The sequence below is a fragment of the Gadus chalcogrammus genome, chromosome 11 (assembly GCF_026213295.1).
Source record: "Gadus chalcogrammus isolate NIFS_2021 chromosome 11, NIFS_Gcha_1.0, whole genome shotgun sequence".
NCBI lineage: Eukaryota > Metazoa > Chordata > Actinopteri > Gadiformes > Gadidae > Gadus > Gadus chalcogrammus.
The window spans coordinates 14047542-14069395 of NC_079422.1; the positions used below are offsets into that span (position 1 = coordinate 14047542).

At 45.2% G+C, this 21854-nt stretch overlaps 1 protein-coding gene across 1 annotated transcript in view; it reads right to left on the reverse strand.

Moving 5' to 3' along the window:
• Positions 1 to 778: 778 nt before the first annotated feature.
• Positions 779 to 21854, reverse strand: part of me1 (malic enzyme 1, NADP(+)-dependent, cytosolic) — a 60179-nt gene continuing 39103 nt past the window's right edge. The window contains exons 6-14 of the mRNA XM_056601773.1: positions 15499 to 15602; positions 10158 to 10267; positions 9498 to 9595; positions 8126 to 8239; positions 7000 to 7105; positions 5526 to 5668; positions 4900 to 5073; positions 2790 to 2888; positions 779 to 2165 (exon numbers count right to left, since the gene is read on the reverse strand). Of these exons, the coding sequence (XP_056457748.1) occupies positions 1998 to 2165; positions 2790 to 2888; positions 4900 to 5073; positions 5526 to 5668; positions 7000 to 7105; positions 8126 to 8239; positions 9498 to 9595; positions 10158 to 10267; positions 15499 to 15602 (1116 nt within the window). The 3' untranslated portion in view covers positions 779 to 1997. The remainder of the gene's footprint in view (positions 2166 to 2789; positions 2889 to 4899; positions 5074 to 5525; positions 5669 to 6999; positions 7106 to 8125; positions 8240 to 9497; positions 9596 to 10157; positions 10268 to 15498; positions 15603 to 21854) is intronic.

Here is a 21854-nt window from a genome sequence, read left to right on the forward strand (position 1 = left end):
TGCACTACATGTATTTACTGAAAAGGGCATCTTTTGGGTCACTGTCATGTGTCAGTGGCATAGAGGGCACCTCATAACGCTTTATCGTGCTCCAACCGGAAATGTATGTAGCCTGATACAGAAATTACAAGAAGAACAACACCAGTAACCGTGTGTTAATGTCCAGGATTTATGTAAAAATTGTTGGGTGTAGATTTTTTATAAACTGAGAATATCCCACCAAGTCAGAAGTAAAAAGCTCGAACCACTGGCGTAAAATGATTCTGATATCTATCTTTGGAGTGGACAGGAATGATAGAAACAACTTTTACCATCATTTTTACAATTACCATACAGGGGCATTCCCGATGGCTGGTTTTATCATCCTCACCTGGGCGAGTCTGGTTGGACTCTGGGCTGGGTGAGGTTGCACATCTGTTGCACATTAAGTAATCAGAGTGCACAGGTTAAACCAGCCATCACCATCAACCACATCACACTCCAATCCATTTCTTATGGGGTCAGATCGGACTCTATCCTGAGATAAGCATCTCAATGGCTTGAGTACCAGAATGGCCGAACTATAAACGATCAATTCATTTCTAATTCCTCGGTTCGATTAAAAGGGGATAGAGATTACTTTTCTAAGGAGCTGTAAAGACATCAATTGTGCAGAGCTTTAAAAAACAAGCAATGGCTTGTTTTTTAAAACAAGCCATTGTTTTATCAAAAAGAGAAACATGAATGATAATGTTCTCAGATTTGGCACAGTTTGGTCTCATCCAACTCAATTCAAAGTGTTCAATTCAAAAATAATTTTAGACTCAAATTTCTGTCCCCATCTTTTATTAATAAACCTAATCTCAGTGGAGCCTTGGCCACGATAGAAGCAATACCATGATTCAAAGCAAACATTAAGCAGCCCACAAAGTACTATGCCTAAACATATAGAAAGGTGGAAATAAGGAAGCAATTAAAGAGCATTTGAGTTTGTCCCCAAACCCTTCCCTGACCTTGAGGTAAACACACACAGGTAAGAGGGGAGACGACCGGGTATGGACTTATAATCAATATGAACTGATTGAAGGGACTTGTGGATTGAAGAATCTTCAAGTGTGCACATTTTTGCCATAGATGTAGAACGATTTTGCAACGAAATATGATTTTAATGTCATTGCACCAAACTCATTATCTCGTGCTGTAGTCAATGACTGACGATGTGCTGGTTAGGTCTTATAGCATCATCAAAGTGATAGGAAACACAAACTAGCTAGCTAACCAGCCGATTAAAGGAACCCAACCAAAAGTATGGGACAAAGAAAACCAATTACACACAAATAAACTTTAGTTAAAGAACAAGCCTTTCCACGCTAGCTTTCATGTGGGACAGATGAAAAACCACAAGGTGATGAAGCAGAAAAATATTTTTTAATGTTTATTTCACTATATTAAAAGATTTTATAGTTGGCAGTTCAAAAAAGGTTTCTTGACATTATGAATGAATGTGCCCTGTCAATATTAAGATTCTACCGATGCAATTTCAGAAATAATATGCAATATCATGCATTTCAAGTACATCACAGCCCCCGAGAGAAGCTGTCTTTTGGATATATATTGCCCAAGTTTCACCATTCGATTCAATGATACCATTCCAGCATACCTGTGTACTGGGGCCGCAGAGAATAACGTTACAGCGTGGCAAAATGAAAAAGCATTAAACGAATCACTGCTGGTAATCATGGATTTTTTTTTTTTTACCTTTTATAACCATACCAAATGTATCATCACCCCTATAATCCTCCCAACAACATTATATAAGCGGCCACTAAAATGATCCTCAAAAACACAAAGCTAGACAAGAAAACTCCAGCATGGCGATCATATTGCACAGTTGTATTAAATGACACAGTCATCTGCCTCCTCTTCCACTCCCACCCTCACTCTTCTCTTCTCTTCTCTGCGTCCCCCCCTCCCTCCCTCTCGTCTCCCCCACTCCGCTGTGAATCTGGGGGTCAGGTTCACAGCTTGCAGCTCTGGAAGGCCATGGCGGGCTCGGGCCAGCGGTAGGTGTCCACCGAGAACTCGTGGTATTCGGTGCCGTAGACCAACGAGCGGACGAACGCCTCCTTGTCGGCCGGCTCGGGGCGCAGCGTCGCCGTGCCGTTGGCATACCCCTGCTCCAAGATCTACAGGCAGGCGGGGGTGGGGGGCAGCGATCAGGCCTACCTGTCTATCTACCTACGTACCGGGCTACCTGCGTGGCACTGTGCCCATGCCCATGAACACGGTCTTCCACAGGGCTGGACAGACCTATTGATGAAGCTGGCGCACTAGTGAGCAGTTTTAGGGGTGGCTTTGAATTAGGACTGAAGGGATTTTCATAAGATAGCTCAATCTGGCTGGTTCCCGCAACTTGACTACTGCTTTAATGAGCCGAGAAACGTGTACGTTAATTGATTGATCTTCAGTGTCATAGGTTTGAGTGCTCCACCTTTACAAATGCAAATCCACCTTCTCTGTCCACTGTGTGTGGCTGTCGCCTTTCATGGTTGACTCTGCCGTCGGTGTGTCAATGTGTGTATTAACCGATGTAAGCTAAATGCTAAATGCCCTAATGATGTGTGTGTGTGTGTGTGTGTGTGTGTGTGTGTGTGTGTGTGTGTGTGTGTGTGTGTGTGTGTGTGTGTGTGTGTGTGTGTGTGTGCTGGACATTTCCTGTCTTCACTGATTTTTAATGCTACCTGCCACTGATTTTAGCCCTTAGGGATACTGAGGAACCTTTAGGGATTCAGGAAGGAGGGTGAGCTCACCTTAACAGCCAGTTTGAGGGAGACATCCCTGATGGAGCTGAGCGGAGGGTAGAGTCTTCCTTCGGCCAGGTCCTTCTCAGTCACCAGCTCAGCGATGGTCTGTTATACAGAGGACACCATTTTAGGAAATACACATACTTTTCAAACGCAGAGGCTTTGACACACGGCTATTGCTGACCCAATTAGGAGAGCTTGGTCTAGATCCTGCCCATATTGTTGGGCAGGATGATGTAGGCTATAGGTCTTTTTACACTGCCAAGCCGGTTCAGTCGCAGCTTGGCACGCCCGGTGATTTCACATTCTTATCTCAAGTTTCCTGTGTAAAACCGAGGGGGTAAAATCCCCCGTTTGTCATGGCACAGGCTTTCTTGGTTCACTGGAGAAGGCGGGGCTGCTTGCGGAGTCTAGACCTCTTTAGAATAATTTGCATTAGCCTATTGCATACTCCCGAACGTTTACATTTTTTTATGAATGAAGACACCCGCATGCAATAACGAGTTCACATGAGTGTAGAGTGCAGACTAGTTCACATGAGTGGAGACTACAAACGCGATTAACTATGGTCAGGGATGTTCGTTACTGTCTAGACACGGTCTAATAAATAGTGAACTCCATCACAGCCTAACCGAAGCTCTTACAGTGCTTAATTCAAACAATCGCAACAAAAAACGCCTGCAGAAATTCTCCAACACCCGCTGGTCTCAGCATGATTCATGTCCACAGTAGCCTATGTCTTCTGTCATTGATCAATATGAGGACATTTTAACCACGATGGTTGAATTAAATCAGAGGGAGACAGCAAGTGCAGCTCAAAAGCGACCTCCCACACAAGAGCTATGGAATCATTTGATTTTATTATATGCCTTGTGACGTGGCGTTTGATCGGTATATTTTGGCTGCGCACATATTTTTGGAATTTTAAATTGCTGCAATCATTTATGTTGTTGTTGACATAGTAATGTCTCTATCTTTGCTGTTTAAATCTAACAGTAGTCTATGAGTAATATATCAGCGGAAACCACTGTTTTTGGTTGCGAAATTGCGCCAGCTGGGCATTCCGTGGTATTGGATGTGTCTGAATAAAACACATCCAATACACAGAATGTCCGCTGGTGACGCCACTGAGGCTATAGTAGGCTAGTGATGCTCTTAGCATCCTACGAGTACCCCTGGAGTCCTCGTTAGCTACGAGCGTTTTCTCGACGTTCGTTACCAACGATGCTTTCGGGAAACGGTGTGAAAACTGTACGATGCTCGTACGACGCACTTCACGATCCACTTAGGCTAACGATGCTTTTGGGAAACTGGGCCCAGTTGTCTTCGAAAGTTAGGTTACTGGCATTGGCATCCTCACATCTGCTGGGCCACGCAGGGTGAAACGTCTTGCTTTTATTTTTTATTCACTATTATTAGTGAATGTTTTCATTACATGGTCTTGTTGGCGAATGTTTTCAGTACATGGTGCTGTTGGTGAATGTTTTTCACTACATGGTGTTGTTGGAGAATGTTTCAATACATGGTGTTGTTGACAGATGTATACCTTTCAGGAACGCATACATTGATGATGGGATTCTGCTAGAGGCTAGAGAAGCGAAGGGAGCTGGAGAATGAGCAGTCTGATAGGAGAAATATCTAAGGGCAGAATCCCTCTATCTTTGACAGGGTCTCTGTGGCACTCTGGGTCTCATAACTCCACAACTATTGGTGAGGAAGTACTGTGTGTGTGTGTGTGTGTGTGTGTGTGTGTGTGTGTGTGTGTGTGTGTGTGTGTGTGTGTGTGTGTGTGTGTGTGTGTGTGCGTGTGCGTGTGTGCGTGTGCGTATATAACATCACAAGCACCAGCAAGAACCTTGAGATAAATTCATAAAAGTCATTTCTATTACTTTCTTGGAGACAAAAGCAATCGAGGAAGAAGGTACTGTTGCCCTTTGGGCAAATTATATTATGGCAAAAAGATTGACATTGGAGTGAAACAAATCCCAACTTTGCAAAGAGAGATACTCTTGAATACCAACTCATACTCATCAGTCATATATGTATATATATATATATATATATATATATATATATATATATATGGTAAGATGTGGAATGAACCCAATCAGCTGACCTCTGCGGTGATGAGGAACACTTCGTCGGGGATGTGGCGGAGGAGACAAGCGGTGACGCCCAGCCCCACCCCTGGGAACACGTAGGCGTTGTTTCCCTGGCCGGGGAAGAACTTCCTGCCGTCCTCCAGGGTCACGGGGTCAAACGGACTGCCACTGGCGAAGATGCCCCGACCCTAATAGCACAATATCATTTTTTTAATAATGGCACTGGTATAAAATGGTTTGATTGTCTACCATGAGCTCAAGTGAACACAATATTAATACATATATTTTAATGAATTGCTCAAACAGGTAAGAAGCTGACTTTAACCCACCCGCCTGCAAATCACCTGCAAATCACCTCCATGTTATCAATGCTGATTTGTAACCAGGTACAACTGTGCTCCAAGTCAGGTCACGCTGGCCAATTATTCAATCTGCAAAACTCTAATAACTTCCCTTCATTCTACCTGTGTTTTAGGAACTGTGAATGAAAGTTGGTTGTGGGGGGGAATATGAAAGTATAACCACAAGAAAACAGGGTGCCTACTGACAAACACCGGTACATGACGTACGTGTGTGTGTGGTTGTGTGTGCGTGTCTGTGTGCGTGTAGGGCAGTGAGGCCAGCCTAGCATGGTCTCTACCTCTGTGAGGGTGTAACACTGCTCAGCCGTGCACTCCGCTTTACTGGTGGGGTTACTGAGGGCGAAGATGATGGGCCGTTGGTTGAAGGAAGCCATGTCCATGATGATCTGCTCTGTGAAGGCCCCTGGGATCGCCGCCACACCTACCAGAAGGGGACCATCATCATTGAATTATAATGCAAGTAATAATCGAATCAAAAGTAAGGCTGCTGGTTCGATCTCCGGCTCCTCCTAGCTCAGTGTCGAGGTGCCCCTGAGCAAGACACCTCGTGATAACTGCTCACGACGAGCTGGCTGTTGCCTTGCATGCTTGACCGCGCCGTCTGTGTGTCAATGTGTGTATGAATGGGTGAATGTGAGGCACAAACTTCAAAACACTTTGAGTTGCCACAGGCTACAAAAGCGCTTTTTAAAAATCAGTTCATGGCCGTAGCCAGCTATGTGGTTATATATGTTATTTAAATTAAAATATATATCATATTTTTTTGTCTACAATTTATAAAAATTATAAATTACTAATCATGCCTGTATAAACGGAACACAGGTTGACAACTCATCTTCAGGGGTAGTATCATTCTATAATATATTAATGTTTCTCAAACTTTGTCCTGTAAAACATGAAAAATAAAAACCACGCAAGAAGGCTACTTATAAAATCTACCTACGGGTAATTAGGCTACTTCAGTCCAACCTTTTTTAGATTTGCGCCGGGCACAAGAGTCATTTATGCGCCGGTAAAATAGCAACATCGCCATAGAACCGCTCGCAAAGCGACTTGCGCTTGGCGCTTCTCACTTGCGTTTCAGACCGTTAAAATAGGGTCCATTGAGTTCATAAATCGCCAATATTTGCATGCATTTACTAAGATGGATGTGTTTTGGATGATTTGTACAGAAAGTATGATGTACTTTCTCTCCAGACTGTTAATGGTCACAATGTAAAAATATTATGTATACATTATTATTATTATATAAATCTATTACAGCTAACTACACAAAGCCTGTAGACAGGAGAAAAACATGAACGCTTAAGGGGCTGTTATCAAGGATGTCCCTGGCAGATGAATGAGACGGTCCCTGCCTTGACGGTCAAAATAGACTACTAACTATGTTTATAGGCAAACATGTCCTACACAATGCCCCCATCACTGAAAGCACTAGAAAGGGGTAAGGCTGCTTCTCAATTAAACTCAGCAGAGAACCAGGTGTCCCTGATAGAGGAATTACACAGGTCCCAGCTTTATCCCTTCGCTTGAAATTTGGTGCCTTTCACCAACAAAACTCACCATTGAAATCTTTGTTGCCCTTTTGAAGGATTCTGGTAAGACAAATGTCTCTCTTCTTAAAATTATTGGTTCATTAAAAAAAAGGGTGCTTTCCTTACTAAATGTCCTTCTACATTCTTCACTTCCCCCAATCCTCACAAGACCGTCTTTTGGCTCTACAGAATAATGGAAAGGAAACGTGTTACCTACCGATGATGGCCGTGGGTTTTAGCTCCTTCACCACCTCCTCCAGTCTCCTCATTTGGGGATGTTCATGAGCAAACCTCAGCTTTTCATGGGTCAGGCTATCTCGTCCCTAACGCACAGAGACAAAGACAGAGACAAACACAGAGGCAGTGACAGAGACATAGTCAGAGAACAGGAAGGATTTGCATATGTGTAAAGACGACTGGTGAATGGAAAGAGTGGGTGAGTGAAGAAGTGAGTTATTGATTGTTTGTGTGAGTGAGAGAGTGAGTGTGCAAACGTTCAAAGGCTTAGGCTGTGAGAGGTGTAAAAAAGGCAATGTCAACAACTTGCAAACAATTTATGTGTGCAAGATTAAACTCTAAAGTCACACCAATGTAAGGGTGCTAATGAAAAATATATAAAAATCAACGTTTGATTAAATTGTTTCATCTTCGAAAGAGGGTTTTCACTCAACTGACTTTCCCAAATCGTGCCCACACAATGGTCGGGTTGACATTAAGAATGAAAGAACATTAAAGTCCAATCCATGACTTCATATTATCTGATATCCTGCTCCACACCGCAAACCTTTCTGGAGATGACTGATATAGACCTTTGGTTGGTATTATACATAACATGTTCACCGTTCAATGGAAGACCGAAGATCAGCGTCCGGGCTCATGGGCTCAACACAGAACCCCACATTCAACTTTGTCTCAGCTAATTCGGCGGGAAGCTCAGCTTCAGCATATGAGTTAATGCATTTCTAATCCTTTTTTTATGTAACAGACGGGCAGGGTCTGGCTCTCTTCTCTTGCACTCTGCTTTCCTCCCGATATATTTCCCTTAGCTTGTGCCACCTGCTACTCATTTTGGTTGACTGCATATTGTACGCAGCAACCCAATACTTGATAGAGTGAGACTGCCATAAAACATTAATGTGACAAATTCAATACAGCTCTTTAGCTCTCCATGCTCAAGAATCTAATAATAAGAGTATGGAGGTGGTGCAATTTTCCATCAAAAGGTTTATTCAAACGTCAAATGTGTACGTAACGGGAGAGAGGGATTGGTTGGTTAAGTGTGTGCATGTGTATGCGTGTGTGTCTGCAAACTCTGCATGCACAGAACCATAGAGTCAGACTACCTTCACAATGAGCCCCTTGGAGTCCACCATCCAGATCTTTTTCAGACAAAGCTCCTTGGCAAGTCCTTCCTTTTCCATCGCCATGGTGATGAGGTCAGCGATTCCCATGGCTGCCTAGGTAAAGAATGCAAGTGAGTTTGTCCACTGCTGACCGTATCTATATAAGAGATATACCGTGACACTGGATATAACACACAATGTAATACTCAACATTGGTCAACTGACCAGGCTTTTATAGGAAAGACAAGCTCCAACAAAGGTTTCAACATGTACCAGTAGCACAGAGTAAGCACAAATGTATAAATATATATATTTTTAATGCATTAGCATTTGTCAACAACAAATGCTAATGCACAATGTTCTATTATTCTAATACCTCCCATTCAACATTGCTTTTTGCTCTGACAAAGGTTTCAACACGTTCCATTAGCACAGAGTGAGCACACTTATACTGTAAATGTATATTTATATTTTAGAGCACATTGTATGGGTTCAGCTAACTAAACTTTTAGTATTTTTTTTTAAAATATCTTTGGGAACTTTCAGACGGTTCAATATCTCCGAGTTGGGCAAAGCTGATTGACTCAAAATGGCGTCACAAACTATTTCTCAGATGGGGCAAGCCTTCCTTTATATTTATATTTCTTTTTATACCTTTTTTTTACTGTGGTTAATTGTTCAATTCATAGAAAAGTCATTATGTTAACAAAAGCGATTCAACAAGGAAGCCCAAATATATAAGCCCCCTTCCCAGCCATACGTGTTTTGCCGGATGACCGATAGTTTCAACAAGGTCGTACAACGTTACCGTTATCGTACAACGTTACCGTTATCGTACAACGTTACCGTTATCGAACAACGTTACCGTTATCGCACAACATTACCGTTATCGTACAACGTTACCATTATAGTACAATCTCACCGTTATCGTACAACGTCACCTTCCGAAGTGTCTCATCTGCGTTGATGCGCGAACGCGTTCAAGTTGGAGCAACAGAAACTCTTCCCACTTCCCCTTTTTCTCCAACTTAACGCAAACACGGCAATTACTGTCATTATTATTCCCACAATGAGGTCAGAGCTGAGTACCGCAGCTCGGTTGCATTTGATTGAAGTGTGAGACAAGCATTTCCCTATACACATCAAAAAATACCCGTTGACCCAATCTCAGAACGATCAGCGGCAGTAAATCATCAGCGAGATACTGCGGGACTGAACCGCCGTAGATAGGATCACATCTTGACATTGATGAGTCTGCTCCGGATTATCACTGGGTGAGATGTCATAATAGCTCTTGCGTCTGAGCAGCCTGTGCATCCCTTCCTATGCGTCCTTATCAGGACGCCTTCCACCCGCGGGACAGCTCTCATACCTCCCCGGCTCCCTGGAAGACGATGGTGTGATCGCCCATCTTGCTCTTGGTGATGCGCAGGGCGGCCAGGAGGCCGGCCACGGCCACGGCAGCGGTGCCTGCAGGACAACATTAATCTCCATTAACGTTAACATGAGGAATATTAGTCTGTGAAAACACAGACGAAACAATGGAGGCGTTATTGGAGGGAGTGGCGGACAGCGTGATGCTCATTTTAAGACCTTCTTGGTTATTGAAAAGATTGAGGATGAGGAATGAGGACGGTGGATATTACGGCTTGTGTTTGGGTCGATTGTCAGTACCACAATGCTGTGGGTGACATTGAACAGGAGCAGAACAAATAAAAACCTGTGTTGGTGGGCTTTCAGAGGCATAATGAGATGCCATGTGAGACGCTTTTTTGTGTCCAGCTCAACAATGGAAGCAAAACATTGAGAATAAAAGCATTTGAGGAGAACAGTACAGGAATGAATGGTGGTAGATAGACCACAGGTGGCAGATGAATAGATTGTTTGGCAAAATGGATGAATGACCGGACAACAACAAATACATGGATCTGTACAAGGAACGATGATGTCTGTGGGTATGCAGATACAGGGTTGCATTTGAGGAATAGCTGCCTCTCAGCTTGATCCTGTGTGCACAAGAGTGTGTGTGTACCTTGAATGTCGTCGTTGAACGTGCAATACTGGTCCCGGTACTTGTTGAGCAGACGGAATGCGTTGACATTGGCAAAGTCTTCAAACTGAATGAGGCAGTCCATGCCGTACCTTTTGGTCATTAGAGATGCAGCACAGAAGAAAAAAACAAAATGCATATCCGATGGATATTAGAGCCTTGGCTTTCAAACAGCATGTCCCTCTTAAATGTACTAATTTACATACAATTATCTTGCCAACTACCAACCAGGGATTAATGGAACATAAATATATAAACATGGAACACCCAATCGCCCCCCACACACCCCCACACACACACAGACACACACAAACACATACAAACACTCATCCCCCCCACCTCCACACACACACACACACACACACACACACACACACACACACACACACACACACACACACACACACACACACACACACACACACACACACACACACACACACACACACACACAAACACACACACACACACACACACACACACACACACACACACACACACACACAAAGTTTAAGTTGTGTTATTTGACTCGTTTAGATTGAATGGGAGGCAGGTTGTGCCTGGTCTCCGAGGACATAGTGGGGTTTTAAATCACTTGAGTGCTCCGTCCTGCGGGGGGCGCCCTCCCACGGCCCTAAAGATCCCCGGAGCAGCAGAGAACCAAAGGTTGTGTGAGGAGGTCACCTTTGACGCTGCAGCGCGCCACGGCCCACGGACGCGCAGCAGGGACACTTCAATACAACTCAATTTAGATTTAACAGGCGGACACCTGCTCGCCTGGCTTTATGTTAGCACCTGATAATGGCTGTTGACCGAGACAGAGGTCAGTGCTTTATCTCCCTCATTGGCAGAACCTCCCCCCCCCCCCACACACATACACACAAACACACTCGCAGAACTCTCCTATACCTCATAGAGGACATGGAACAATACTGAGCCCACCCAGTGGCCTGTTTAAACCAGCAGGGTGCTGCCTTTACCGTCCGCTCTCACGGATAACCTACCACTCACATCCCAACGCAGAGTCACAGCAGCAATGCTGAGGTGCTCGCGTGTGAGCATGAGTGTGTTTGTGTGCTTGTGTGTGTGCCACGCAAAGTGTTGTCAAACAGAAACAAGCACAGCTTTGTTAGACTGTAAAAGGGTATATTCCAGACAGCGAAGCAGCATCTTCCACAGATGTCATCTTTATAGGACAGATGTGGAACTGTTCTGTACATTCATGGTGTGCGTTGTGTCATGGATTTTAAAGAATCATTGAATTAATCAGTTTATTGTCGGGCAGTGGCCTTGTACAATACCACTTTACTGTATTTTGACTATTATTGCACCACTTGGACTATGTGTACGAAAGCTCTTTGGTTCGTATAGAGCATTTGTGGATGATGAAATCCCCTTCAATGCTCTACTGAAGCCCTTACATTCCTCCCGAATAGCGTTAAAATGCTCTGGCCGTTGCCCTAATGCACTGTAAATCTCAAAGCAACAAAACAGGTAGTAAAACCTTTATGGCAGTCAAAGCCCAGTATTAAAGCGACGACAGAAGAAACTCTTTGAGCTGTAAAACAGCCTTTTCAGTGGCCAAGTGAATGAGAAAGTTGGAACCGAGCCAGGCTAATACCGGTAGATCAACAGCCTTCGGTAGCGCTACAGCCAGGTGCAGGCCTGTCAATCAAACGAGTACAGGGGTGCAGAAGCAAAAGCCATCAAGTGCAGAAATGGCTTTCACACGTCACACAGTCCCTCATGGGTCAGTCTCTGTGTGTTAGTAACGGGCACCGCAGGGGGCCCGCACCGCCGAGAGGCTGCCCAGCTGCCCACGGTCGAGTTAAATGTGTCTCCCATCGGGGCTGAGAGAAGTCAGGAACGGGCGGTGAAGGGCTGCATGCGTGGAGACCAAACAATGGAGCCCAGAGCGGAGGCATAATGTTTTCATGAGCTTTTGGGGACCGGCGACGGTGTGGGGGGCCGGCGGTACCGCTCGCCCTGCGTTGCCATGGCGCCGGCCCACTCATCACAGCGCCCCCTAGTGTGTGGATCTACCCCTGCACCACAGGGGTCATCTCGGTTCGGCAGCAGGGGGACATGTTTCCCCGCGTCCACGGGCCAACGCGGCAGTCGCGGAACAAAACCCGGCGACTGCTCTGTCATCTGCGGGGCGAATGACAGCGATGATGTCACGCCTCTTCCAGCTGTCAAGGGCTGGAGTTTGAGGCTTGGACATCGAACGGGGAAAAGAGAAAATAGATATTGCGGGATTTACTGTTTATTTTCGCATCGACTCTCGCTGGGGTGAAATGCAGAGAGAGAGAGAGAGAGAAAGAGAGACAGAGAGAAACTTTTTCTCACGTTCCCAAAGCCGTCACTTTTTCCCCTGTCTGAATGGAACCGGCAACCTCACAGAACCCCACAGAGGACAAAGCCGAGACACTCATTGATTTGTAACTTTAACCATGAGAGAATAGTAGGAAGAGAAAGAAGGAACGGTTCACTTCTTTCTCTCTGCCTCATATTGTTTAGAAAGAAAATAAGAAAGAAATAAGTAAAGAAGTTCAAGTGCTACCTGTCTGATAAGAGAAGGGATATATTGGAATTAACTCTGTACAACTCTCCTCTTCCATGGCCTTTGTGGAAAGCGATCTCATATTTATAAGTAACTATATAACTGACTATATTGGTCGAACACATTTTGGTTTGGAAAGAAGAAGTATTATTATCTACCCAAGACAGATTACAGATTCAGAACTTCTACATTCTCCTCTTCCAGTGTAATGTCAACAGCTATATATTCTGGCCCTGCCAGCAGGCCAGGACAACACAACTAGGGAACGACCTTCGGTCCGGCATTTGGATGAGAATAACCCCCCTGCACCGGTAAGGTACAAAGCCAATCTAAAACATGAGAAACTGACCTCCCCTCTGCTTTTGTTTTGCTAGTAGATGTTGTAATGGAAAATCCCTTAGCCTATTCTGGATCATTAAATATTAAAGGCTGGTAGAGTTCTCATTGCTCACTCGACCAGAGAGGAGACTGGTGTATGCAAAAATCCAAACAGGGTTATCCATGGTTATCCATGCTTCTTTGCATTTAGGAGTCTGTCCTAGACCCAATATCTCGTAAAGAATCACCATGACGACTAGGATGAAGAAAGAGTTCCCCAGCCCTTGTGGATGCAATGAATGAGAGACCAGAGAAGGTGGTGTTCAGGGACCTTAAAGGTGCCGGACCCTCGTCATGGAAAAAAGACCACAAAGGGCCAAACAGAGGGCCACACGGGACGAGAACACTCCAACCACGGCACTAGATGCCTTGTAGCTGCTCTGGTGCAACCTCGGGTTATTATGGTATACTGTTGGGATGGGATTATTAGCATCGGAGACTGTGCCAAGTCAATGAGTCGGCACGCGCAGACAGGTCCCGTATGAGAAGTCCTTTAACGCGTGACCCAGAAACCTGGAGGAAACTCGTCGGGCTCCGTTGGAGGTTTTAATGAAACCCGAGCCGGGGTCTGGGGGATCGCCATGGTAGCCCCATATACCCCCGAGGCTCACGGGGGAGGACCAGAAGAAGAGTGTGCGTGTTGGCGGGGGAAGGAATGAGCGAGGAGGAAGGCCCTCCACACACACACACACACACACACAGAAGGTCAAAGACAAGGGCACCTCTGTGCAAACACAGCTGTCCGACCGGTGTGTCTGTGTGTGTATGTGTGTGTGCATATACTAGCGGGCTGCATTGGCCGGTTCTTAATAAATCCTCCGTCCAACTTCGTGGTCTCCAGAGAACCCACGTCTCTCAGCACACGTTATTTCTCAAATCCCGCCGCTGTCATTATGGACGCAAATACTGCTGCATTCTTTCCCCTTGCCCCGCATCGGTCATCATTGATCTTCAATACAGCTAGGAAGCAAGGAATGTTTGATCGATGGGAACGGATATCATCAAAAGTCCGGGTCATGGCTCCGTTTTTTAACAGACAGTTTTTGAACTACGACAAAAACCCACAAAAACAACAACGGCATATATCGGTAAAAAAACTAATTTGGTCCAAGTTTCGGTATTTCTGCTTTCTGACAGGACGGTAGCGACCCCTGAACTCAGTGAGACCAGAGGAGCCTGTTGTCTCCCTCCTAGTAGAACCAATACTTATATTGTCCCCTTTCACTTTCAATGGGTGAAGAAAATAACAATTCCCGAGCTGTCACTGTGAATGGCAGCAGACACCATGCTGAAGAACAACAACCACAGACCTCTGCTTGTACAGGTGAGAAAAAATAAAGAACGATTTATGTTCTCAATAGGAGGACTGGTTAGCAGACCTTAAAGACGTTTCAAGAACTTCAATACAAAAGCATGTATCTTCAAGGTGGCCTTTTGTTGGACAAAATGGTCCTATGCTCATTGCTGATGAGCTGTGGGGCTTCAAATTACCTGAACTCTTTCCCCCGGTTTCTTAGAAAGCCAAACATACAAATGTTTTTCTGAGGGACAGTAATTATTCATTGAAATCGAACCCTATCATTATTTATTTTCAACCAATGCGTCGTCTTTTCGGGAAAAACCATTGCACCTCCCTATAGTTTGAAAAGGCGACCCGGTTATTAAAGAGTGGCGGCTGGTTCTTCTGAAGCCAGCTGGAGAGGCCCCAGACCAAGAGTCTCTCTCTCTCTTTCTCTCTCTCAGTCCCTCTTTCTCTCAGTCTATCTTGCTCTTATTCTCAGTCTCTCTCTCTCTCTCCCTTTATTTCACTTTCACTTACTTTTCTCTTACTCTCTGAGCGAGAGGTGGCATCTGAGCGAGAGAGGCGCCATGCAGGATAAAACACATCAACACCAACAGAGACCAACAAAAACGACCATTGGGCCAGGGTGCTCTATAGGGTACCAGACGCGTTGGTGGTGGCCGGCTGATTCTTGTTAGCAAAGGTGTTGAACTGGTGTTGTCCAACACTGCAGCAAGCACCTTCTTCATGTGCCTCAATATATTTCTCGAACCCTTTCGAATTCCGATGGAGTTCATTTGATTTATGTAATTCAGGTCATTGCTCTGTGCGGATCAAGTGCAAGGGATCCATTATTTGATGAGAGGGACCAGACAGGCCATGATCCGTTGGTCGAGACCAGGTCATCGCTCGTCTGGACCAACTCATCTATCAAATATGCTCTGCATAACCTGTTGATCCCCGTACAGCTGTAAGTTGAATCAGTATCGGTGACAGCAGCAGACATCATCGGAGGAGTTATACGAGGTAATATGTGTGTGGAAGGAGGGAGGGAGGGGGGGAGAAAGAGGGGAGAGGGGGGAGTGCAGTGCAACTCCCACCTGTCGGTCACAGCCTTCATGAACTCGTCCAGCAGGTCATCGTAGGCCTGGCCCCGCACTCGCTTGTGTCTCAGCCCGATGTACAGAGGGTCCTTCAGCAGCTCCTGCAGAACACACACACACACACACACACACACACACACACACACACACACACACACACACACACACACACACACACACACACACACACACACACACACACACACACACACACACACACACACACACACACACACACACACACACACACACACACACACAGAGTGGTGTAGTGAGGGCATGAAAAGAGGAAGGTGACAAAGGCAGAGATGAGACCGACAGAGATGACGAGAGGTAGCAGCGACGGGTGGAAATCAACCCACGTGAAACAAACTACTTGGAGGAGGTTGGAGGAGAGAGGAGCAGAACTGAGCTGCTCCTCCCGTTTTGGTATTCTACCAGCACATCATTGAGGTCACGCGCCTCCGAGGAGGGAACAGTAAAAGCTCATTCGTCCCACGCCTGAGACGTAGACGGCTACAACAGCATCGTTACCATGTATCCTTCCCACTTATTAAAAGTGGTTTGCTGTAATTTACACTCTGTACATATCATGCTTTTCTCTACTTATTTTTGACCACACCCCAATATTTTTCCAAAGTCTGGGATCTCTGGCACCTAACCAAAGAGGGGGGAGGATTAACACTCCCTTGGCTGTTAGATTCAGCACACTACTCCTAAGGCTCAGCTGATGAGGAGCAGACAGATGTGAGGCCAAAATAAACATACTCTTTAAAGAATTATCGTTTAAGATGACAGGAACGCCTGACTGAAAAGGAATAATAGACTTGAAGCCCTTCCATGCTGGGACCCCAGCTCTATTCCTGTCTTCAACTCTAACCCAAGGATCATTCGGAGGAACACCCCCTGTTGCTTCCACTTCAAAGAAGGCCCATTGCTTACCATGTGTTGTGGACGGCATGCACACACAACTACTAACTAATGACCTGCGTGGGTTCTCCTCTGGTCCATGCTCATACCATGCATGGTATGCAAATTGGTATGCATATTTTTCACCATCTCTATGCATGAATTCATAACTCTTTGTTAAAATGCAATAGGTAGTACGCATTTTTGTCCGAGTCCAACACCTCACCACCCCATGGCTCCCCAACACCATAGACGTACTCTAACCAAGCCCATCTGGTGCAGTGAATACGTTCGGAGAGGCTGTAGATGGTACGCAATTTTGCATTTGTACATTTGCATTTTGGGAGGGGGGAGATTAAACTCCTTATGCACGTAAACCCCAGCCGAGTTGGAAACAGAAGTAAGACAAAGAAGAAGAGAAACGGGGGACAACTTATTTTAATACCAAGAACCTTTCAGTGGATAGGAGAGGTAGGCAGTAGATATTAATGGTTTTAAGGTAAGTGTTTTGTGTGTGCAAACGTGTGTGTTTGTGTGGGTGTGTACAGACGCATGCGCGTGTGTATGATTGTGTGGTTGCATGACATGTATTTATGGGAGAAAAAATAAACAGTGGAAGAGACACAGAGATAGAAATGAATAGACAGAGAGAGCGAGTGTGAGAGCAAGAGAGACACATTTGGACAAAGAGTGTTTAGTAAAACTGCACCGTAATTAGCTGAGACAGCCGAGACAGCTTCGTTTCCCTCCGTACGGTATGCGGTCAGCTCTGGAAGACACAGCCGACCCAAACACATCTCACCGTTTCAAAATACGCTCCGAATGTAAGAGCCAAGCGGGACCCTATCATTACAGCCTCAGTGATTTCTTTCTTACACCCCACAGTCAACGTAAACACACAGCGTTGTCCAACCCCTACCCGAGGGTCTGTACACATACAGGGCCCCTTCCCCTCTGTGATCTCATGAGCAAAAGGGGTGAGCGTGCCATTGCTTGGCTCTCTGATAAGCCTGTTTTGGTGCTCGCTGCGCCTGAAGCCAAACGCAATCAACACCGCCTGTTTAAAGGTGAAGAGGGGCATAGGTCCCTCTGTGGAATGTGGATTGAAACTGAAAACCTTTGTATCAAAAGACCCGAGGCGGGGGGGCCATGGCTCCGCAGGCAGCCACCTCTGTCAAGCAATACTTTTTACCCTGAGAATGGGCTACGTCACACACCGGCGAGAGAGGGATGTGTGGAAATGTCTTCTGACAGCTGGAAAGCACAACAGAAAACATGGCGTGCCTCTGGTGCCTCTGGAGATGATGGGTATCTGTTTCTCACCCTCCCTCTCGCTTTCTGTTTCTCTGTCTCTCTCTCCCTCTCTCCCTCTCCCTAATAGGGGCTAGGGTGGGGAATAGGGGCTAGAACGTTGAATAGTTACTAGAGTGGGGAATAGGGGCTACAACATTGAATAGTTGCTAGAGTGGTGAATAGGGGCTAGAACAGTGAATAGGGGCTAGAGCGGTGAATAGGGGCTAGAGCGGTGAATAGGGGCTAGAGCGGTGAATAATTACTAGAGTCTTGAACAGGGGCTAGAGTGGTTTATAGGGGCAAGAGTGGTGAAAATTGGCTATAGCGGTGAATAGGGGCTAGAGTGATGAAAAGGGGCTATAGTGGGGAATAGTGGCTAGAGTAGTAAATGGGGGCTAGAGTGGTGAATAGTGAATAGAACGTTGAATGGCTAGAGAGGTATTCGTTTTCGTATATGGTCGTTCATGTTCTGTTGAATCAGATTGATTGGTTACTAATTCAACACAAAGGGTTAATTTGTGGCTGGGAACCTTTACAGCGGACCTTTACATCACCACTGTAAAGGTGAGTGTCACAGTGCTCTGGACTCGGGCAGGCCCACCCAGCAGCACTCACACAACAAGCACATTGTCCAGGATGATATCATCAGGCTCTCATTTCAGTGGGTGCTTTTGTGTGTGAGTGTGGTGTGAGTGCTTGGGGTTTCTGTGTGTGTGTGTGTGTGTGTGTGTGTGTGTGTGTGTGTGTGTGTGTGCGTGTGTGTGTGCGTGCGTGCGTGCGTGCGTGCGTGCGTGCGTGCGTGCGTGCGTGCGTGCGTGCGTGCGTGCGTGCGTGCGTGCGTGCGTGCGTGCGTGCGTGCGTGCGTGCGTGCGTGCGTGCGTGCGTGCGTGCGTGCGTGCGTGCGTGCGTGCGTGTGATATTTGTGTACGTGTGAGTGCACCCTCTGTCCATCCCCATCAGGGGGTTCAGCTCACACTTATATTTCCAATTTCAAATTTCAAATAAATTACTAATAATTACACCAAATCCAACCAGTTTTTTTCGCATAAAATATGGACGTAGCGTCTGTGACGTCGCTCATTGATTCACAGACAATCGTTACGAAGCCATAAATTACACATTGTGGGGGCCACCATTGCTTGATATTAATTGCAACCAGGAGTGAAACCAGTCCATTTTTGGCTCAATGAGGGCTGGAATTTAATGGCTGCCTCACAGTGGTCTAAGTTCAAAACTCATTACTACTTATCTCTTTAATGAATTAAAGCTGACAACGGGACCTTTTCAAAATAGATAAGTTGGAGATGAACTAGCCGCAGGAGATTCTAACCGAATGAAGAAAGAAGAAAGTTAACTTTTAACTTTCTGCGTTATATTTTGGAAAGGTCCTGTTGACAGCTTTGAGTCACAATTTTCCAGTTGAATGGTATTTTTGCAGCCAACCACAGCATGCCACCAATAGGCCATTAGATGAACTGCACGTTAGTATCTACAGTGAGACACCTATAGGCCGTTAGATGAACTATACGTTAGTATCTACAGTGAGACACCTATAGGCCTTTAGATTAATTACAAGACAGTGAGCCACTTATAGGTCATTAGATGAATTACACGTTAGTGGCATTCGCTTGGTTTCCACCATTAAGCTTGTTGTGTTGAAACTGGACAATGATGCCTTTTCACTGTCACTAGGACTTTTTGCCACATCATGCCAACTTGTTTTGGAGAGCAAATCCATTTGAGAGCTGCAACATTTGGCATCATTTGACACAAAAGTCATCACCGCAGGTTGGAAAAAAAGTTTGATTAAAAGTAATGGTAGACAAAAGATAGAAATGGAATAGAGGCGGGCTGGGCAGGTGTTAAAAAAAAGAAAGGTAAATTCAATCCACAGAAAAATTATGTTTTATATAGCCGCCCACTTGCTTGTCGCCTTCAGATAACTACAAATTGCTTCCTTCAAAAAACTGAATAAAAACGACAGAAGATCTGGCGTTCTAGCAGCAATTATTTATTTTATGATGAATTGGATTTCAGTAATGGCTTAGAAAACCACATTTCCACGGTTGAACACATTCAGAGATCCTGTTGGACATACAAGTCTTCTGAAATGTCTAGACCCAACTCATGTTTATTTTCTTCCAGCTCACTGTGTGAAGAGAATATAACAAACCATACAGTGCCAACAGTTAAAAAACAATGTCTTCCTGAAGTCTGCTGGCAGTTCCCTGATTTCTCCTTATGCAAGATTTCCCCATTAGTCACAAGACATCCTCTCTCTCTCTCTCTCTCTCTCTCTCTCTCTCTCTCTCTCTCTCTCTCTCTCTCTCTCTCTCTCTCTCTCTCTCTCTCTCTCTCTCTCTCTCTCTCTCTCTCTCTCTCTCTCTCTCTCTCTCTCTCTCTCTCTCTCTCTCTCTCTCTCTCTCTCTCTCTCTCTCTCTCTCTCTCTCTCTCTCTCTCTCTCTCTCTCTCTCTCTCTCTCTCTCTCTCTCTCTCTCTCTCTCTCAACTCTCGTTCATAATTACCAATCTGTCTCTGGCCCCCAGTGTACCTGGGTCATGCCCCCGAGAATGCTTCCTAGCACAGTGAGATTCCGGCAGCGGACAACAACAGCCGGCCAGGGGATCTCAATGTGAAGCCGTTCCAGAGGAACACAACAATGTTCGAAAACACACAGCCGCTCTATTCAGCCAATTACAACTCATTCACCCTGTCGTCTCCTCAGAATAATGGACCAGTGAAAGATGCCCGGAAAACAGAGTTACCGTAAAATCCCTCTTACAGTTGGATGCCAAATAGCCATTAGACACTCAGTTACCCATACACATGCACACACAACTATTTTTAGAAATATTTATATTCTATGTTCTATATATAAAATATAAACACACATTCCATGTATTTTATGTCTGAACACTAAAATAGTAATCCTTATATGGAAATAGTAAAGATTTCCATGTGAATAAATGTCTGCTAAGTCACTGTATCGCTGGGTGAGGTAACGCAATGGTGATTGAGCCTATGGCCCACGCATGAACGCCTTTGTTATTGCAGTATTATGAAGGTTACTAACTGTCTGTGGCAACTCTATTGGTAACTATCTGAACAATAACTGCTAATCGCCAAAGTTGTCGCCAAAGAGAACGAAAAGGAACTTTATATGGTTTAAACTTAACAGGCTAATGATGATTCTACAGATACATATAGCTTTAGTCCTGCTGGGGCTTGAAGTCAACCCCTTACCGGTAGTGACTATATCATCATATCATATCATCAAAATGTTCAAGTACTGTAAGTAATGAAGGAGGGAAGCTGCTTGTTGGGTCTCATTCAAAGAAGACTTCTGCTCACGGTGAAACCCCTGGGCCTGGTTTACACAAAACCAGGGCTGCATTAGCATATCATTTTTAGGCTTTCAGTTCAATATTCAACTGTATCTGCAAGAGAACCAAAACACTTTTACTGAACACTGGTATAATTCTGTCTGTCACGCAGTAATGCACCACTGTTGTGGGGTTTGCATTCATTATGGGTCTGTTTAAGGTCCATTGTCGGTTATGATTTTGTTATTCTGCCCCTTTTACTTTTGGTTTCTCCCACTCACACTGCCAGCAACATCTGCCTGTTCTCCATCTAACCCTGCACGGTGCTTTGGAAGGCACGCTCAACCAGAATGTGAAACGATGCTAAAGACTCACAATGAAGCCTGCAGACCATTGATGAAATACATACAGAGAATACAAAGCGTGAAGTAGAATAGGGGATAAGGAGGAGGACCTGGCAGCAGGACTGAACCGTGTGAATCATAACACCAGATCCAGTTTCACCAGCTGGAACAACGTAGACATGCTATACTTTTTATGGGCCTTGATATAATTGAATAATACTTTGTGTTTTTGTTGAAGATGGACGGGATTGAAGAGGTTTGATGACACACACACACACACACACACACACACACACACACACACACACACACACACACACACACACACACACACACACACACACACACACACACACACACACACACACACACACACACACACACACACACACACACACACACACGCACACAAACTCTCTCTCGGTCTGCAAAATATCTCCTTACTCCCGTCTGCATCTCTGCTCTCCACCCCTGGTCATGTGCA